The 16,275-nt window shown below is 35.9% G+C and overlaps 3 protein-coding genes across 12 annotated transcripts; 2 read left to right on the top strand and 1 right to left on the bottom strand.

Moving 5' to 3' along the window:
- The first annotated feature begins 1,081 nt into the window (after positions 1-1,081).
- On the top strand, positions 1,082-7,277 carry LOC124305782 (uncharacterized). Of its 6 annotated transcripts, none has more exons than XM_046765578.1 (9): positions 1,082-1,133; positions 2,991-3,225; positions 3,337-3,567; positions 3,731-3,825; positions 3,947-4,016; positions 4,091-4,258; positions 4,416-5,780; positions 5,882-6,108; positions 6,175-7,277. In XM_046765578.1, the coding sequence occupies exons 1-9, from the start codon at positions 1,120-1,122 to the stop codon at positions 6,347-6,349; spliced, it is 2,580 nt and encodes an 859-aa protein (XP_046621534.1). In that variant the 5' UTR covers positions 1,082-1,119; the 3' UTR covers positions 6,350-7,277. The 6 variants fall into 6 exon arrangements, with proteins under 6 accessions (XP_046621534.1, XP_046621536.1, XP_046621538.1 ...); XM_046765580.1 differs by lacking the exon at positions 1,082-1,133 and adding an exon at positions 1,141-1,396; XM_046765576.1 differs by lacking the exon at positions 1,082-1,133 and adding an exon at positions 1,452-1,665.
- LOC124305797 (probable nuclear transport factor 2) lies at positions 6,380-15,987 on the bottom strand. Of its 3 annotated transcripts, none has more exons than XM_046765631.1 (5): positions 15,696-15,986; positions 15,542-15,613; positions 14,775-14,873; positions 12,317-12,424; positions 6,380-7,270 (listed from the first exon to the last, which is right to left on the bottom strand). In XM_046765631.1, the coding sequence occupies exons 1-5, from the start codon at positions 15,801-15,803 to the stop codon at positions 7,226-7,228; spliced, it is 432 nt and encodes a 143-aa protein (XP_046621587.1). In that variant the 5' UTR covers positions 15,804-15,986; the 3' UTR covers positions 6,380-7,225. The 3 variants fall into 3 exon arrangements, with proteins under 3 accessions (XP_046621587.1, XP_046621588.1, XP_046621590.1); XM_046765634.1 differs by lacking the exon at positions 6,380-7,270 and adding an exon at positions 13,437-13,594 and having other exon boundaries at positions 12,260-12,424; positions 15,696-15,987; XM_046765632.1 differs by lacking the exon at positions 6,380-7,270 and having other exon boundaries at positions 12,028-12,424; positions 15,696-15,983.
- LOC124305792 (4-hydroxyphenylpyruvate dioxygenase) lies at positions 8,312-11,334 on the top strand. 3 transcript variants are annotated; one of them, XM_046765625.1, is made up of 12 exons: positions 8,313-8,466; positions 8,690-8,716; positions 8,790-8,852; positions 9,027-9,131; positions 9,212-9,337; positions 9,461-9,550; positions 9,699-9,799; positions 9,884-9,961; positions 10,160-10,394; positions 10,710-10,832; positions 10,926-11,042; positions 11,121-11,334. In XM_046765625.1, the coding sequence occupies exons 1-12, from the start codon at positions 8,464-8,466 to the stop codon at positions 11,193-11,195; spliced, it is 1,143 nt and encodes a 380-aa protein (XP_046621581.1). In that variant the 5' UTR covers positions 8,313-8,463; the 3' UTR covers positions 11,196-11,334. The 3 variants fall into 3 exon arrangements, with proteins under 3 accessions (XP_046621583.1, XP_046621581.1, XP_046621582.1); XM_046765626.1 differs by having other exon boundaries at positions 8,366-8,466; positions 8,695-8,716; XM_046765627.1 differs by lacking the exon at positions 10,926-11,042 and having other exon boundaries at positions 8,312-8,466.
- Positions 15,988-16,275: the final 288 nt, after the last annotated feature.

Below are 16,275 nucleotides of genomic sequence, written 5' to 3' on the forward strand. Positions count from 1 at the left end.
CCGAAAAACGAAAACCTGTGTTTTCGACATTTTTCAGCAGGTGCTTTTTCGCTCGCCATTTTTCTCCTGTTGGTCCTACGCTCTTTTCGCTGCGTTTTCTGAGTTCCTGGGTGTCCAATTGATCAGAAAACGGTCGTTTGAATCAAATCTGAGACCAAAAATTTTTTGGCCAAAAAAAAAACAAGGCTAACCCCTTTGCATTTTTGGCAAAAATTTTTGCGATTTTAAAAAGTGCTGGAATAAATTCTTTCATGCACTATTCCGACGTAATTTTGCGAGAGAAATCGATTGGGTGCAGTCCCAATACGCTGCGATCAACGCATCAAAAGTTACAGCCGAAAAACGAAAACCCGTGTTTTCGACATTTTTCAGCAGGTGCTTTTTTCTTCGTAACTTCTCCCCTGTTGATCCCACGCTCTTTTCGCTGCGTTTTCTGGGTTCCTGGGCGTCCAATCGGTCGAAAAAGGGTCATACAAACGACTCCTGAGACGAAAGATTTTTTGGTAAAAAAAAAAGGAAGGTTAACCCCTTTGTATTTTTGGCGAAAATTTTCGCGATTTTGAAAAGTGCTGGAATCAATTCTTCCTGGCACTGGTCCGACGTGATTTTGCGAGAGAAATCGATTGGGCGCAGTCCCAATACACTGCGATCAACGCATCAAAAGTTACAGCCAAAAAACAAAAACTTGAGTTTTCGACATTTTCCAGCAGATCTTCTTCCTTTGTAATTTCTCTCCTGTTGGTCCCACGCTCTTTTCGCTGCGTTTTCCGGGTTCCTGGGGGTCCAATTGGTCGGGAAAGGGTCATAGAAATCGAATCCAGGACCAAAAATTTCCTGCTTCAGAAATGAAGAAAACAGTAAGACAGTTTTGCATTCCTCGCAAAAATTTTCGCGATTTTGAAAGTAAAGCGATTTTGCGAGAGGTATCGACTACAGGCCGTTTTGAGTCGCTGCAATTAAATGAGTACGACCCTCATCATGGTCACCTGAAGCTGCCCGCCACCACAGAATATAGCACACTTCACGTTGGTATGTAGTATATACATTCCATGCTGCGACCCAGTGTCAGATACAACCTGTAGGAAAACAGTGACCCACAGCCTTCGCACTGCCTTCTCGATGAAAAAACGAAGGTAATCAATATCAACATGGCGTTAGGATACCGGTTATACACCCAACCTTATGAAGACTCATTTCCGTCATGTAAACCTTGAACTCTATTGCTTAGATATGCAATTGTGGTATACAATAGGTTTTTCACACTATGGTGCCAGTGATACGCGTGATTTTCACCTCAAAACACTGAAGTAAATCATGAAAATCCACCTAAGGTTTGACGTCTGACGTTTGACTGGGCCGACGTGCAGAGAAGCACTACATAAACAATCATGGCAAAGTACGTCGACTGTTACGTAATTGTTGCGTTATCTAATTAAAAAGTAGCGTAGTAACTTGATAATGGAATGTTTACTACTTTGTCAAGCTGGTCTTTTTTCCAAATGATTCTCGCTGACTCCCGTCCACTCTTGTATCTGCTAAGCGGTTCAACCAATCTTAATGCTCTCTCCTACGTAATATTTACACTTTAATAGCACAAAAACCTTTCCATATGTCTCTGTTCAATTCTCTAATATTTGTGAAAGACAATGCAGATTTCAAATTGGTGTGAGTTTATTTTTGTAATAACTAAAATTAATTCCTCAAAATAACTAATGATTTCAGGTCAAAATTGCCCGGACAGCTGTTTTCTAATGCAGAACATATTTCTCATTGCGCATTGAAATGTAATCTATTTAGAATATGAATTTCATGCCCTCTTGTCAAAAGTGTGCTCTCCCATTTTATCATTAATATTTTGTTTATTCAATCTTCGTCAATCTGTGTACTTGCCACTGTTCAATCCTGAATACAAAATTCGAAGCATCAATAACCGATGTCATTCGTTTCAACTCGATAAGCTTTCTATTATCATAGATAACTAACTTATCCATTTCGACAGAGCTAATTTGATCCATGTCATCAGATAATTTTATTATTTGTTCAATGAGTACCATCGTGAAAGAGTCACAACGTATCAATTAAAAGTTGAACAGTACCTCTTTTTAAAGGTACCGACTTTCTGTTTCATAGGCGTAGATTAATTCTATGGCGTCCCAGGTCAAAGTAGAGAACTTCTTCTTTTAACTTTGTAGCTTGTAAACAGGCTTTTTGTAAAAATTACAATTCAAAGTATAGGACTTAGTTTAGAGATTGCCAGGCCCATGTGTAGCGCTAGAGTATGTTAACGTGAAGTACTAATTATTTTTCTCAAGTTGGATTGGTTTAATCTGGGTTGCTCTTTCTTTATTCACTCCTCAACAAAAAGAAAATACTCAACACCAAATTTGACTGTCCGTCAAGAGCCTAATTGTTTAAACTCTCAATGTGCCTATGTGTAAAAGTTCAAAGCAAGAAGTTGTTTACTCTCACCTAAAACACCAAAGATTTAATCTGCACATCTCTTTCATTAAAGCATCTCGCAATCTGAAAATGTAGCTGGAATGCGGATACTCAGTCTCACAAATTGAATCCAACGTACAAATTTGTAACAGTCAGATAATGTTAGATTCGTACATACAATAAATATAACACAAATTGGGTCAACGATAGTTGGAATGTTCAACATAAGAGACCTTAGCTATCATTTGTTGTATTATAATCACTCTCTTGCTTATTCAGCGAGTCAAACGTTGCCATGTAATCTATCCATCTTTACATTTATTCATAGTTCACTTCCATTCAAGTACATTGCACATATATAACAAAGTCAGAGCATTAGGCTAAAGTAATTCACTTATACGAAGTTATTAAACAAAGGTTGTGCTTAGGCTAATAACTTAATTGAAAAAGTTTTATTAAAATCTAGGTCATTCATTCGAATCAGTATATCGCATAATTCAATTCATTATGTTACTTTCTAATTATCAGCCTGTGGATTTTACTTATTCTAGGGAAATGATGATAGTGTTCGTGTACGACACGGCACGGTGTCGCAGAGAAGAAGATGACCCCGCCGAGGCTGTTATTTATTTCCATCCTGCTTGGGTATCGCTTACTCAAAGGCTCGCGCTCGCTGGTCAATTGATGGGTGTTACACAGTTTCTTACTACATCTTTCTCACCTCCACGAGTAATTTCTCTACAAGGTGGCAAATTTGTTTTAAAAAAATTGGGACAGTATATACTAGTGAGTTTGAATTAACATTTAACAGCTGAACTGCATGCTGATAGCTTCATAACTTGGTCTAATACACAAGATAAATCTACAAAAGAAGAACTTACTTTCTGTTGTACTCAGGCAGTTGGAACAGACCGAAATATCCAGGATTGGGTAATCCAGAGACGAGCTGATACTTTGGAATCGACACTGAAATTTTATCATCGTGATCTTGAAACTATATCGACATCACTTGGTGGGGACAGAAACAGACTGACTGAGAAATTATATCAAATGTTTGAAACTTATCTTCCTATACTGCAATACAGTGCCAACTTATTCACCAATCTTCCCACCATCAAATTTCCTAAGGTTCGCCTCTTCATCGAAGTAATTCATATAATTCTGATTCTAAATTTCGCAAAATTAATTTCAAATTGACTACACTAAGTTCTTTGGGATATAGGTGACAAAAAATAATATCACTATTCTTTACTGCGCACAACCTAATTGTTTATAATTATCTTCATTCCAGAGTGCAAGCAATGTTTTTTTAGAAGCTATACAAGTGCTACAATATTGCCAAGAAACAAGTGGTATTTTAGGTGGTGCCTTGTTCTACAATAATAAGTAAGTAACACCATCTATTTTATCAACATGAACTATTTTTGATGTTGACTTCTTTGCAAGTAATCAGAACTCAAATCCAAATTTCAAGCTGAATCATTGACACAATTTCATCATAATCCAGGGTTGTGGCTACTCAGTTGAATCCAGAATTGACCAAACAATTAATCGTTACTGATCCGTATCGTATAAAGGTAATGGAAATTAATAAATTCGAGACCAGTGGAATTTTGTCAAATATAACATATATTTCACTTTGCATTTACAGGCCCCTGCGGAAACTGTAGGAACAGAGTTTGATCTGCCAGCCGGAGTTCAACTCCTCAGAGTCTATGTTGAACGCAAGCAAGTAATAAAATTGAAACAAGATGCAGCTGGCGAACGCGTTTATAATTCGTATCTCGATCCTACGATGAAAAAAACAATGCTGAAAAAGGTGAATATTCGGTATTTTGTAAACCATAGCTAGACAGCTATGGTCTACTTCACTCATTCCACTACTACTAACTGCTATAGTATTCATTACTGTGAATTAAAGTTGGTGGATGTTGCTTCGGTTATTCAATATAAAATTGATAAAATATATATTTCAGAATTTATCGAAGAACAACATAAAGGATTCCTGCACCTCGGGTATGAAACGTGATACGTCACGGATATTCACAGTACCGGAAGAAGGAGAATTGGACTCGATGCAGTATGATAGCGGTGCACCTTTCTACCCCTCCCTGCCTCCCACAACATATAGCTCACCAGCAAAACGAAAGCAGGATGTTACAATAGATCGCTCCAAGATTGTAAACCCGTTAACGCCTAGTGTTTGTTCTACACCTTTGAAGGATGTTAACAGAATGCTTCATGGGACCACAGTATTGATCTGCAGCGGTGCGGATGATTGTGAAAGCAAAGCTATGCCTGAAAATCAAGTTCTTGAAGTAGAAAATATCAGCGACATCCCAGACCTTGTCAAAGAAGCACTAAGGTGCAAAAGAGCAAACAAACTAAGGAATGCACCTCCTATCGAAAAGCTGGAAGAACGTAGATTTCTCGATAAAAAATGTCTTAGTTTGCCAGACCTGAATAACGCATTACACAAACATACGAACAGAGTATCTCTTAGGTACTATAGTATAGGATTACCAAATTTGAATGACAACCTTTGCTCTGACCTCTGCGAGGATTCACCTCGGAAAAAACTTCCACCTGGAAAACACTTTTACCATACAATTACAGACCCAAGCTTCCCAATATTCAGATCCGATGGTTCACTGGTTTCCAAAGCTTTGTACGATTTCAATGTTGCTACACATTATCAGGAACTCAAGTGTGGTGCAACCAATGTAAAGTTGCCTAAACATACAGATTTCTTCCAAAAATTTCCATCAATGGGAAACGATAAGGCAGCTATGATAGAAGGATTACATTGTCAAGTTCCGTCCGTTTCTGAGAATAACACTGTTTTTAATGCTAACGTAACAACAGAGAAAAAAACGAAACAAGAAATTTATCGTCGATCTATGAGTTTACCTCTCAAATCTCTAAATGCTCCAGAAGAAGAGGGTAGGGAAAAATCGTCTTCGGAATGCGGCAGCATTTTCGATTTACCTCAAAGAAAAAAACTTGACGGATTACAGTTAACGCCGTTAATGTCAAAGCTTAGTTTACTAGCGGACGAACGTACGAGCGGATTTTGCAGTAGGGAAACTACACCAAATGAATTTCGTGACTTGTCAAGTTTCTCTACAACGACAAACCATTTACTCAGAAGCAAACTGGATGCAGCAAGCAAAGACGGGAGTGACGAGGAAGACGATCTAGACCAAGACTGGATTTATTCCAAGACGGAGGAAAGTTCCCTGGAAAAACTTGAACTTTTTATTTATGGTCAGCAAAACATGGTCCTAGTATTGTTAATGGAAGAAAATGTTGGCAACAATTTCGACCTCATACATTCCCTAGTTAGTATATGTATGAAATATTTTTTAGACCAATGTTATGTTGCATATTTGATTTCGTTAGAAACCATTTGCCAATACTTAAAAGTTAATATTTCCAATAGTGGGATACTTGTGTTCAAGTTCTCGCGAAACTAGAGTGTAAACTTCAACGATGTCTAGAACCTCTACCACCCAGTGATAGCAGAGAATTGTACAGCGTCCTCAGTGTAGATCCACAATGGGATACAGTCCACCGTGCCGGTCTCTGGGGTGTCACAGAGATAGAAATTGTCTCATTTCTTCACGACAGATTCAGTAAAGCTGGTAACATGACAGACATTGTAGTGAGGTAAGAAATCCATAGCTACTCTACTTCAGAGAATAAAATAATTTCTTCCCATGATTCTGTTCACAGAACTGAAGACACGGTCGTATACGGATACCAGTGCGGAAAGCTGCAAGTGTTTTATCAGCAAGCTATGGCACCCAATATGACTGGCGGACTACCTACACCAGCAGATCTAATGGGTGTTGTTCCTCTCAAGGCTAAGCGAAGACTGGAGAGAGATCATGGCATAGTTTTGCTGTAAATTGAACCAGTTATTTTTGTTTCATTTCGGTTTCATCTTGCAAAGAATGGAAAAATATAAGAAGAAACCCCAAAATACAACAAGTAAAACTAACGCTATAAGTAAAGAGCATTATTGCAGCAATAAGAAATTCAAGATTAACGTTTGAAATTATACATATATTATTTATTCATGCGAGCTGCCCAGTTTCATTCCAAACTCGAAACGACTAATCCAGAAGGAGCTGGAGGTGTCTTGATACTTCGAACTCTTGCCAAAATAAGATTTTTATGGACCACGTATTATAATTATTAAGGCTTTGTAAATTTTTTCGTAATTTTCCTGACTTGTAATTAAGTAACTCTATTACAGATACAACGTGTATTTGTTACGAGCGAATGTTTATCATTATTATTAAGTATTATAGTATTAATTGATGTAACTGCAATACCTACTTAACGTACACAATACTTATACGTATTTATAACTAATTTAAGAATTTGAATTTGCTAGGAGCGATGAGACAAAAAAAAATATGTACATTGGATGACGATAGCTGAAATATTTCATTATAATTGTTTCATACAAAAAACACCGAGGATAGTTGCATAATTATTCAACGCGAAGTATGCCGCTTGGAAACCCGACTAAGGCCGTAGAGAGGAGCCAGCCAATCGAGCCCCCAGAATATCCAGTTTTATTTGCATCTTGATAGCTCGCAGCCTGCAGAGCAACAACTGGTCACACCTTCGACTTGTTTGTATCAACTGGTTTTAGTATTTACCACGGAAAAAATGTGGAAGCCATTTCAATGACATCGAATTTTTCTACCAGGTTCTTCAAGTAAATATCAACACGCGTTTAGAATGCAGTTAATATTGCTATTATTGTCATATCCTATATGTTTGTATACTTATTTTGGAATAAAACCCAGTTGAGAATCTGCATTCAAAATATTTTCTATTCCCCCCACCCCAAGTGCATCCCTAATTCGAAAAGTGAATCGATTCTTTTAGAATTTCCGGCTAGGTCGTGCGGCGTTTTACATGCCGAAACGAATCTGCAATCTATTGGGAGTATATTTCAAAATTCTGGATAATTTTTATAATAACCCATAGACCAAAATTGAAATACATTACATAAGTCGTTTCGAAAAGAATAGCTGTATCAGTTATTTACGATTTTAATAATAATACCAGTCGATAATTTACGCAGTTACATTCGCGAAAACAGGTATTTGAATAACATGTTTACCTATTTCTAGAAGTAGTAGAGGGATTAGAAAAAAATGAAAAAGTAATCAATCCAAATGCAATAACATGTGAAATGTCAACGAAGTTATATAATTCATTTTATCTACATATGTACAATGCGCAGATCGTCAATGAACGTTAAGGAACCGCATTGATAAAAGAAATATCAATCCTAAAAATAATCAAAACCTTGCTAATAGGAAATATTTATAATTTTATCTGGAACATGAAAAGAAGTCCTCACAAATGTAGAAAATATTATTTCGTTCGTATCCTGTTCCAATGTGTCCTAATTTCACATCCACTTCTCTTATTATTAACATGAGATTAAAAATCCAAAAACAATTTTTCAATAATTAGAAACAAAAATTTTGAAATGGTACAAATAAACTATTTTCATTCAAAGATAATGTTATGAAAAAATATTCGTCAATTACGACGGAAATAATTATACATAAATGAATATTTTTCGGTTAAGCTAGAATTTTATAAACTATCATCCTCGAGATTATTTCTATTCGCACAATCATGCAAAATCAGTGCTAAATTTATTGAGCCCCTGAGGCCTCCAAATATTGTACGTATAATTTTATACGATATTTGTAAAATGAAAGTGGATATCATCCGATCACATCATGATCGGGACTCGGCTATCTATAATCATCAATTAATTAATTTATTCGCGAACTCACGAGAGATTTGCGTGCAAACAAGCCTCCGGTTTCCACTAATCAGAATACGCTTCCCCAGGTAGCCAGTTCATATTTAAAGAGGAATCGACTCAACATTTTGCACATATTATACTCCTGATACTCCTCGGATACAGACCGGATTTTTTACATTCCACAATCTTATAATTTAGCATAAACGTCGACACACACGATGGTGAGCAATTACCAAAAGTTAGCGTGATTTTTTTCTTTCCATCTACGAGTACATAATAAAAAATTAAAATCCGGATAGCACTGATATTTAGTACTTTTTTCCAGACAAAATACCTCATTTTTGAACTATTAATTATGAAAAGAAGAGTAAAACACGAGAAAGATCAGGATTATCAGGGTCTATAATCATTTCTTTCTTGGTTTAATACATTTTTTTTTTCTAGACCAGTTACACGGATAAGGGGCCAAAAGTGAGTAGAACCCAGAAGTACAACTAGGCAATTCAACGTATGATTTATCTAACTGCTGGATTTATCATTTCAGCCAAAAGGGGGAAAATTCCTGAACTTCGATCACTTGACATTCTGGGTCGGTAATGCAAAGCAGGTGAGAACCTCACTTTTACACTGCTTACTCGTCGATTAAGATTACCGATAAGATTCAACTGTGATAAATGGGGAAAATACAGATTTAGATTCAATTATCAAATAATTATATTGCGATCGATTCAACTAATTTCAAAAAGTTGACTCAAACTGATCCCTCGTAACTGTTGAATAGGCGGCTAGCTTTTACTGTGCGAGAATGGGGTTTGAACCCGTGGGCTACCGTGGTTTGGAGACTGGCACACGGGACAAAGCATCGCACGCAGTCCGACAAAATAAGGTAAACCAACTATCAAATAGTGTAAGAATATAAGAATTGTGTCTTAAGCTTGTATCACTTCGTCTTCATCCCATTTGTAGATTGTCTTTATATTCGAGTCAGCCTACGAGCCTGACAACGAGGAAATGGCGGTTCAGCTTTCTCGGCACGGCGACGGAGTTCATGATGTGGCCTTTACCGTTGAAGACATCTACACCATCGTCAAGGTGCATTGAATTCAGTATAACTAATAGTTTGTTACCAAGGCACAGAATTTCCTGACGATCGTCTCTCCACGAAAAGTATTTTCAAGCGTTAATATAATCCAACAATACTATTTTTGTGTCTAGATCGCAAGGGAGCATGGTGCAAAAATCGTGCGCGATGTGTGGGAAGAACAAGACGAATTTGGCATCGTCCGGTTTGCCACTGTTAAGACTGTGAGTTGACAACTAAATATAAGTTATCTTGACAATGATGAGCACACAGGACACGATTTACGTCCATTTGCATTATTTGTGGTGAAAATGTTAACCGATTAGGAAATGCTGGCATTGTAAGATTAATCATTATCAAATATGCTGTTAGTATGGAGATACGCAACATACGTTTGTGGACAGAAGTAACTACACGGGCCCATTCCTTCCCGGGTTCAAGGCCACAAAGAAGGACCCAATTGCAGCACTCCTGTGAGTTGAAAAATTTCAGCACCTAGTCATTGGGGCGTAGACATTAACGAGTGTTAAATGGATTGCTACTTATTCTGATTGCAGGCCACCTGTTAAACTAAATTTTATTGATCACGTTGTTGGAAATCAGCCGGATAATGAGATGGAAAATATTGCGAAATGGTTAGTCACAATTACGAATGGTAATTTTACTACATATGATGTTTACGTTTGTGTAGGTGATGAGAAAAGAAGTAAACATGCTAAACCAATAATCAAAAAAAGTATACATAATTGCATCGATAGGGCTAAGACTGTAAAATTCTTATGTGACTAAATTGTGGATTTGTCATTTAACGTGTAATCGTAAACTGCCCTTAGGTATGAACAGTGTCTACAATTCCACAGATTTTGGTCAGTGGATGACACGCAACTGCACACTGAGTATTCCGCGCTCAGATCTATAGTCGTAACAAACTGGGAAGAGACTGTGAAAATGCCAATCAATGAACCAGCACCAGGAAAAAAACGATCTCAGATTCAAGAATTCGTTGAATATTACGGAGGAGCTGGTGTTCAGCACATAGCTCTGAACACCAGTGACATAATTGCAGCCGTAAGTTAAGTTTTCTGCAAAGTAAAAGAAACATTTGATCATCAGGAAGACGACAATTTTCTTGCTTAACATATCAAACATTAAATAACAGATATAAAATTTTCTTGTTTCAAGGTTTTCATAAAACAATATGAACACTTTATTTGGAATTTAGTGATATTAGATTTTAACTTTGGCGATAGATACATAAAATACTTGTAAGCATTAGGTTTGACCGATCCTTATTAAGAATCAAATCGTGCGACATAAGTATACTATGTATGTATTTATATAAATTACGTAAGAATTAAATGATTTATGTGTTTGGGACTATAGATTGAAAACCTGCGTATCCGAGGTATGGAATTCCTCGATGTACCGGATAGCTACTACGAAATGTTGAAGGATCGTCTTAAAAATAGCAGCGTCCAAATTACAGAGGACTTGAGTATACTGCAGGTGAAATGATAATTTTTTAATGTTAAGTGCACTGTTAATAACAAAACATATGCCGGAATGATTTTTAATCAATTATTAAAATTCATTTCATAGAAATTGAAGATTCTTATCGACTACGACGACGATGGTTACCTGCTGCAAATATTTACAAAAAATATGCAGGATAGACCAACGCTGTTTATAGAAATCATTCAGCGACACAATCACAACGTTAGTAAATTTTATCATATCATGCTGGGTATTTTCAATCCATAAATGTCAATAAAAACGTTAATAATTCTTTTACAGGGATTCGGAGCTGGGAATTTCCAAGCCTTGTTTGAAGCTATTGAAGTTGAACAAGCAAAACGTGGAAACCTCTAAAACTTCAAAAAAGTTTCAACAATATTTAATAATAATTAAATGTTGAAATGCCATTTCCAGTACGTTGCTTTTGTGATTAAGTTATATTTTATAAGCTATGTAGCACTTTTTATAATAAACTGAATGCTTTTGACGCGAACTGAACTCTTCAACATTACCCTGTTTTAAGTAGCAATACATACACGGAACGTTAGTAAACGTTATATACCGAGATCATTATGACACACTAAAAAAAAAAAAAAACGACAAGCTTATTCGGTTGAGTAACGAATTTGTAGTCTCATTAACAATAAACACTCGGAATCCAGTGCTTGAAAACATTTCAAGTTAATTATTACAAAACAGATAAAGGTGAATGGTACCAGAATCAGAAGAAACTTGACCTGTGCAAGGTTTAGGTAACTATAAAAAAAAAAAGGATTCCGATCATTGAGAAACTTGCAATAATACAGATGATTATTTTTCTGCACGGATAAAAGCAGTACGTCAATTAATAACAGGTCGTGAATTCATTCATATGATTATAGGATGATACATATTTTATATTTAACGTACAATTTCTAATTATTTATAAAAATACATAGGCCAATACGGTATTACAGGATATCTTTTTTTTTTACTTTTGGATTTTAAACTTTATAATATTTTCTACAGAAGAATTTCACGCTAACGGCCGTTATAACTATAAGACTATTCATAGAGGAAAAATAGTGAAAAATGGCGAGGATTGAAAAAAAAAAAAAAGGTTCTGATAGTATACGAAAGATGAAAGAAAAGTAACTGAGAATATGGGAGCCATAGCATTATGAATGAGGAAATTGAATAAACAAAATAATTATTGAATCCTGTTTATTGTTAAAAGATGGTTGTGGCCACGTTTGTATAAGATAAGCAGGAAATTCCTTGTATAAAAACTGTGGTATCTCTGAGGATAATGAGCGCTTAGTGTGCGATGACGAAGGATTTCAAAATGAAAGATTATTGGCTCACTTATCTTAAAGCTGGAAGCGAGCGTGGCTCACTGGTGAGTTTTATTAAATATTTCTTCTCTTTGTTTCTCTCTCTTTGTTCCAATCATCTTTTATATCGAGCGTGTCAGAAAGTAGCGAGAGATCTCACACAGTGTCGTGTATCCCAAGGCGGAAGATGTCGTGCTGACAAAAGAAAGAATTTCCCAGTGGCTTGAGCACAAATATTTGGGAGAATGCATGTGGTGGATCTTCGTCTGCCTAAAATGACAATTAAATCAATATTGTACAGATAAATATCTTCTCGATCGTATAAAGAAGAACATTTTTCTGTATTCTAACAGAACCTTACCTAATGCTAATCTCATACGCCATGTATATAAAAATTCTGTTATTCAACATATTTTAAGGACAGTTGCTAGCTAAGATCTGTTTTAGGCATTATTTGCAAGTGAAAAATATAATAGAGTTGAATATGGATAATAAATCATGTATAGTTTCACAACTTCTTAATACAAGCATAAGCAGAAGCGTCATAATACGTCTACGCAGCATCAAATGCAGAGCGTTATGCTAAAACAAAACGAAATTATAATCGAGACTGAAGAGAACAGAAATCAACACTGTGAAATTAATAGTTTTTACCAAAAGTATACTGAATTTCTCTTTTACAGATCTTAAAGTTTTCCAGCAACATGAGGAAAGTGTTACGATTGCCTGATCGGATATTAGTATAGAATATCAGATCATTATCGGATGAGGGCAGTTATTTTAATTATAATCGTCTGGGTTGAGGATGCTCAATATTGAGTAACAGGTCTGTGCTTATTACAATGAAAAATATTAGTTGAACATGAGGCCAATGTTAATCACTTATAAAATAGCGTACCCTTAGTTACAGGACAACAGTGCTTTTATGAGTGTTGTTTTACAATTTTCTAGGCGCCATCATACGCTAGTAGCATGATAGAGTTTATTACAAGTGGAACGAAGAATTGATATTTCTGATAAGAAAGCTCCGTAAAAAAAAAAAAAAAAATGATTGACAAACGGATAACTGTTCTAAACCCAAGAACTGAGATAATACTGAAATATTATTTACTTGCCAGAATGAAATGCTAAAAAATAGAAGATACGTGTTGAAACAATCCATTAAAACAATCTTTTTTAAAAAGGAAAATAAAATAATAAGTTGATGCGAATCAGAACAAGCCAGGGGGTGCTTGCGTTAACAGAAATAAAAAGCAGAACGATAGAAGAAGGCTGAGCTTGCCTGTGCCCCGTCATGAAGATCGATGGACAAACGATGTCAGACATCTAGACAGTGTCGTGCAACGCGAGTCTGAAGATGTCGTGCTGCACGAAAAAGCTGGTACCAATAGCCTTCAGTACAAATGTCTGGATGTACGCGTGGGGCTGATCCTCGTCAGTCTGCCCAATCATCAACAATCACTGACTCAGTTCAATGTCTGATCTTCGGTACACGGACATAGATATTAAGGATAGGTGATGAAACACTTCTCAGTGATTGATAACATCTTTACACCTTTATATACCGATATGGAAAAATTCCTTTTTTTCATGCAATACGATACGCACGTGATAAAAAATTTGTTTAAAGATGAATTGACCCCACTTCGGATGGATGTAAAACGTTAACATTATCAACCTGGCCACATGTTATTATATATCCTAAAAACTGAATGCCCAAACATTGGAAGGTGCATTTTGCAAATAATTCAGCAGCAATAAAAGATAAAACACTATCTTATTATAGACAAATATAGAATAGGGTCAAAAAGTTTTATACCGCCAAAATTCTACCATGAAAATAGATTACAGCGAACGATTTAACTGAAGCTCAAATCAAACTAATTTGTTCGCCACAGGTAACAATAAACTATATATTCAGAGAAATACAATCATAACCGACAATCTGATTGAAGATATAGATATTGTTATGGCAAAATGTATATTCTAGTTTAACAGAATTAGCAGTAGAGTGGAAACTTGGACTATTTTACCAAATGTACGGCCAATTCCGCATCATAATTCCAAATGATAGCTAAAAAATCTTAATTTGTAAGTAAATGAAAGGCAAAATACAAAAATACATGAAAAAATATTGTACAAAGCAAGCGATAATAATTATAATCAACGGAATAGATACACAGCTAGTTACATAGCTTTTCTGTAATGAAATGGTAAATTTATAAATGCATTCAGACCTAAATCAGTTCAAATTTAGCAACTGTTCCTCTTATTTATTCACTACCTGATCGTTTATTTGTTTATATTTTCTTCCACTCGATTTCAATGATCCTCTGTGAGTAATATTGAATTGTGAAATTAAATTAAAAGAATATGTGAACAATTTATAACACAGGGGCCTCTGCGTTATTACGCACAAACACAAAATCGCACTACATAGATCTTGTATAACATATATATATATATATATAATAAATATCAAATGAAGTGTAAACGGATAATTATGGCGATGAAAAGTGACTGCTCATATCTAACAAAGTACACACAATATGATATTTTAAACCGAATAAAATATAATCAAACAAGTGCCATTATGTGAAATACAGGGGAATCAGTTTACCTGCAACCTTCCAAGGACGTTGATCAATACACCTCCATCAAACATAGGTTGAGAGTCGATCGCAGTTATTATTCTATTAATTTTTTGAAAACTTAAGCTCTGAAATAAAAATAAAGGCAATTATCGCAGTTGAAGATAAAACAGTATATGTAACAAATATTTTTATAACAACTTTTTCCTACTGTTATCACACCAGTTTAGTGTCAAGATATATCGAAATGCAATAAAAAAACATTTGTGATCAGAGGGTGGTGCCCACTAAACTGTTAATTTCAAACTGACATGATTCGGAAGTTGCAAATTAAAAGGATATTATTTCTGAATAGCTCTCAACTCAACTGAGCATGAAACGAAGCCAGTACAATTACTTTCTGAGAACAGTTCCTGTCAAGGTTTACACGCTTTGTTTGAATGGATTATGATACAAGAAGTTTGAGAGTTAATCTATGACAGACCACTTTCATCGACAACAAGTAAACAAATGTAAAGTCAAGGCCAACTTTGTATACACATTGGATATGCTAGATCTTTTAAATATCGGTCTACCGATTCTTTGAAGAAATCCTAAAACTACATCGGACGAGGTGTGAAACTGGGAACCGCAGGACTCGTTAACGCAATATAATGCCATAGAGTGTCACCTTGGACACGGGAGAAATAATTAATCGTAGATTGGGTTGGGGTGGTGGGTGAACAGTACGTATAATAGGATAGTTTCATCTGCTTTGGGCGAGGTGAAGTATCAATAGTTTTTTATTACAACTTACAGTCAACTTCTCCATGATCTTAATAGCTCCTTGAATCTGTAATCCTTCGAAGGTCATGAAGGACGATTCTGTCTGTAAGGGTTAGGCGAGTTAACGATTTTGCGTAAGAATAGTAATTCATGTATGGAGGTTATGCGATATACGTTATACCCACATTGTACATATTTATTAGATTCGGCCTCTGAACTGGGTCGTCAAATAACGCGTAGTATTGTTGGACGAAGCCCTTCCCGATGGCTTCGTATGACGGGTTTAACGCCATTATCACGTTATTATTTACGTTCGTACCTATTATAAAATATATATCTATAACAACTATAATTCGGTTAGGTGGTTTAACCCGCGCCAACGATTAACAGTTCGAGAAAAATCCTAGGAAAGGGACAAAACAACGCCGTTCGACATCCCCTCGTGCCACTTGCCTAAAGCGGGGAGGAAACGATCAGCGATACCAAAATTATCGGTGATACATACTTCGAGACTCTCGTAGCAAATGATAATCAAACGCTGATCTCGAATATCGACCTCTCGAACTTGTTCAAACCACGAAAACTGCACGACATGTCTGTATGCCCTGTTTTCCACTCTCCATATGTTTCGGTAATGAAAATACGGATACATAATTACCGAAATTAGATTCCTTCATGCTTTTGAGCAGTTTAAAGGAAACGAATAATTTCTTCATTTTTATTGTACACTTGTCTACTAACGTCTATTACTTGACGAGAAGCGCC

The sequence above is a fragment of the Neodiprion virginianus genome, chromosome 5, assembly GCF_021901495.1.
Source record: "Neodiprion virginianus isolate iyNeoVirg1 chromosome 5, iyNeoVirg1.1, whole genome shotgun sequence".
Lineage (NCBI taxonomy): Eukaryota > Metazoa > Arthropoda > Insecta > Hymenoptera > Diprionidae > Neodiprion > Neodiprion virginianus.

Coding starts and splice junctions, on each gene's coding strand:
- LOC124305797 (XM_046765631.1), bottom strand. CDS start 15,803: ATGGCGTTAAACCCGTCATACGAAGCCATCGGGAAGGGCTTCGTCCAA. Junction 14,874..15,541: donor AGATCATGGAGAAGTTGACT/GTAAGTTGTAAT, acceptor TTTTTATTTCAG/AGCTTAAGTTTTCAAAAAAT. Junction 12,425..14,774: donor ACGTCCTTGGAAGGTTGCAG/GTAAACTGATTC, acceptor TTGTCATTTTAG/GCAGACGAAGATCCACCACA.
- LOC124305782 (XM_046765576.1), top strand. CDS start 1,610: ATGTCTCTGTTCAATTCTCTAATATTTGTGAAAGACAATGCAGATTTC. Junction 1,666..2,990: donor AATGCAGATTTCAAATTGGT/GTGAGTTTATTT, acceptor TACTTATTCTAG/GGAAATGATGATAGTGTTCG. Junction 3,226..3,336: donor AATTGGGACAGTATATACTA/GTGAGTTTGAAT, acceptor TGTTGTACTCAG/GCAGTTGGAACAGACCGAAA.
- LOC124305792 (XM_046765625.1), top strand. Junction 8,717..8,789: donor ACACGGATAAGGGGCCAAAA/GTGAGTAGAACC, acceptor TTATCATTTCAG/CCAAAAGGGGGAAAATTCCT. Junction 10,833..10,925: donor AGGACTTGAGTATACTGCAG/GTGAAATGATAA, acceptor TTCATTTCATAG/AAATTGAAGATTCTTATCGA.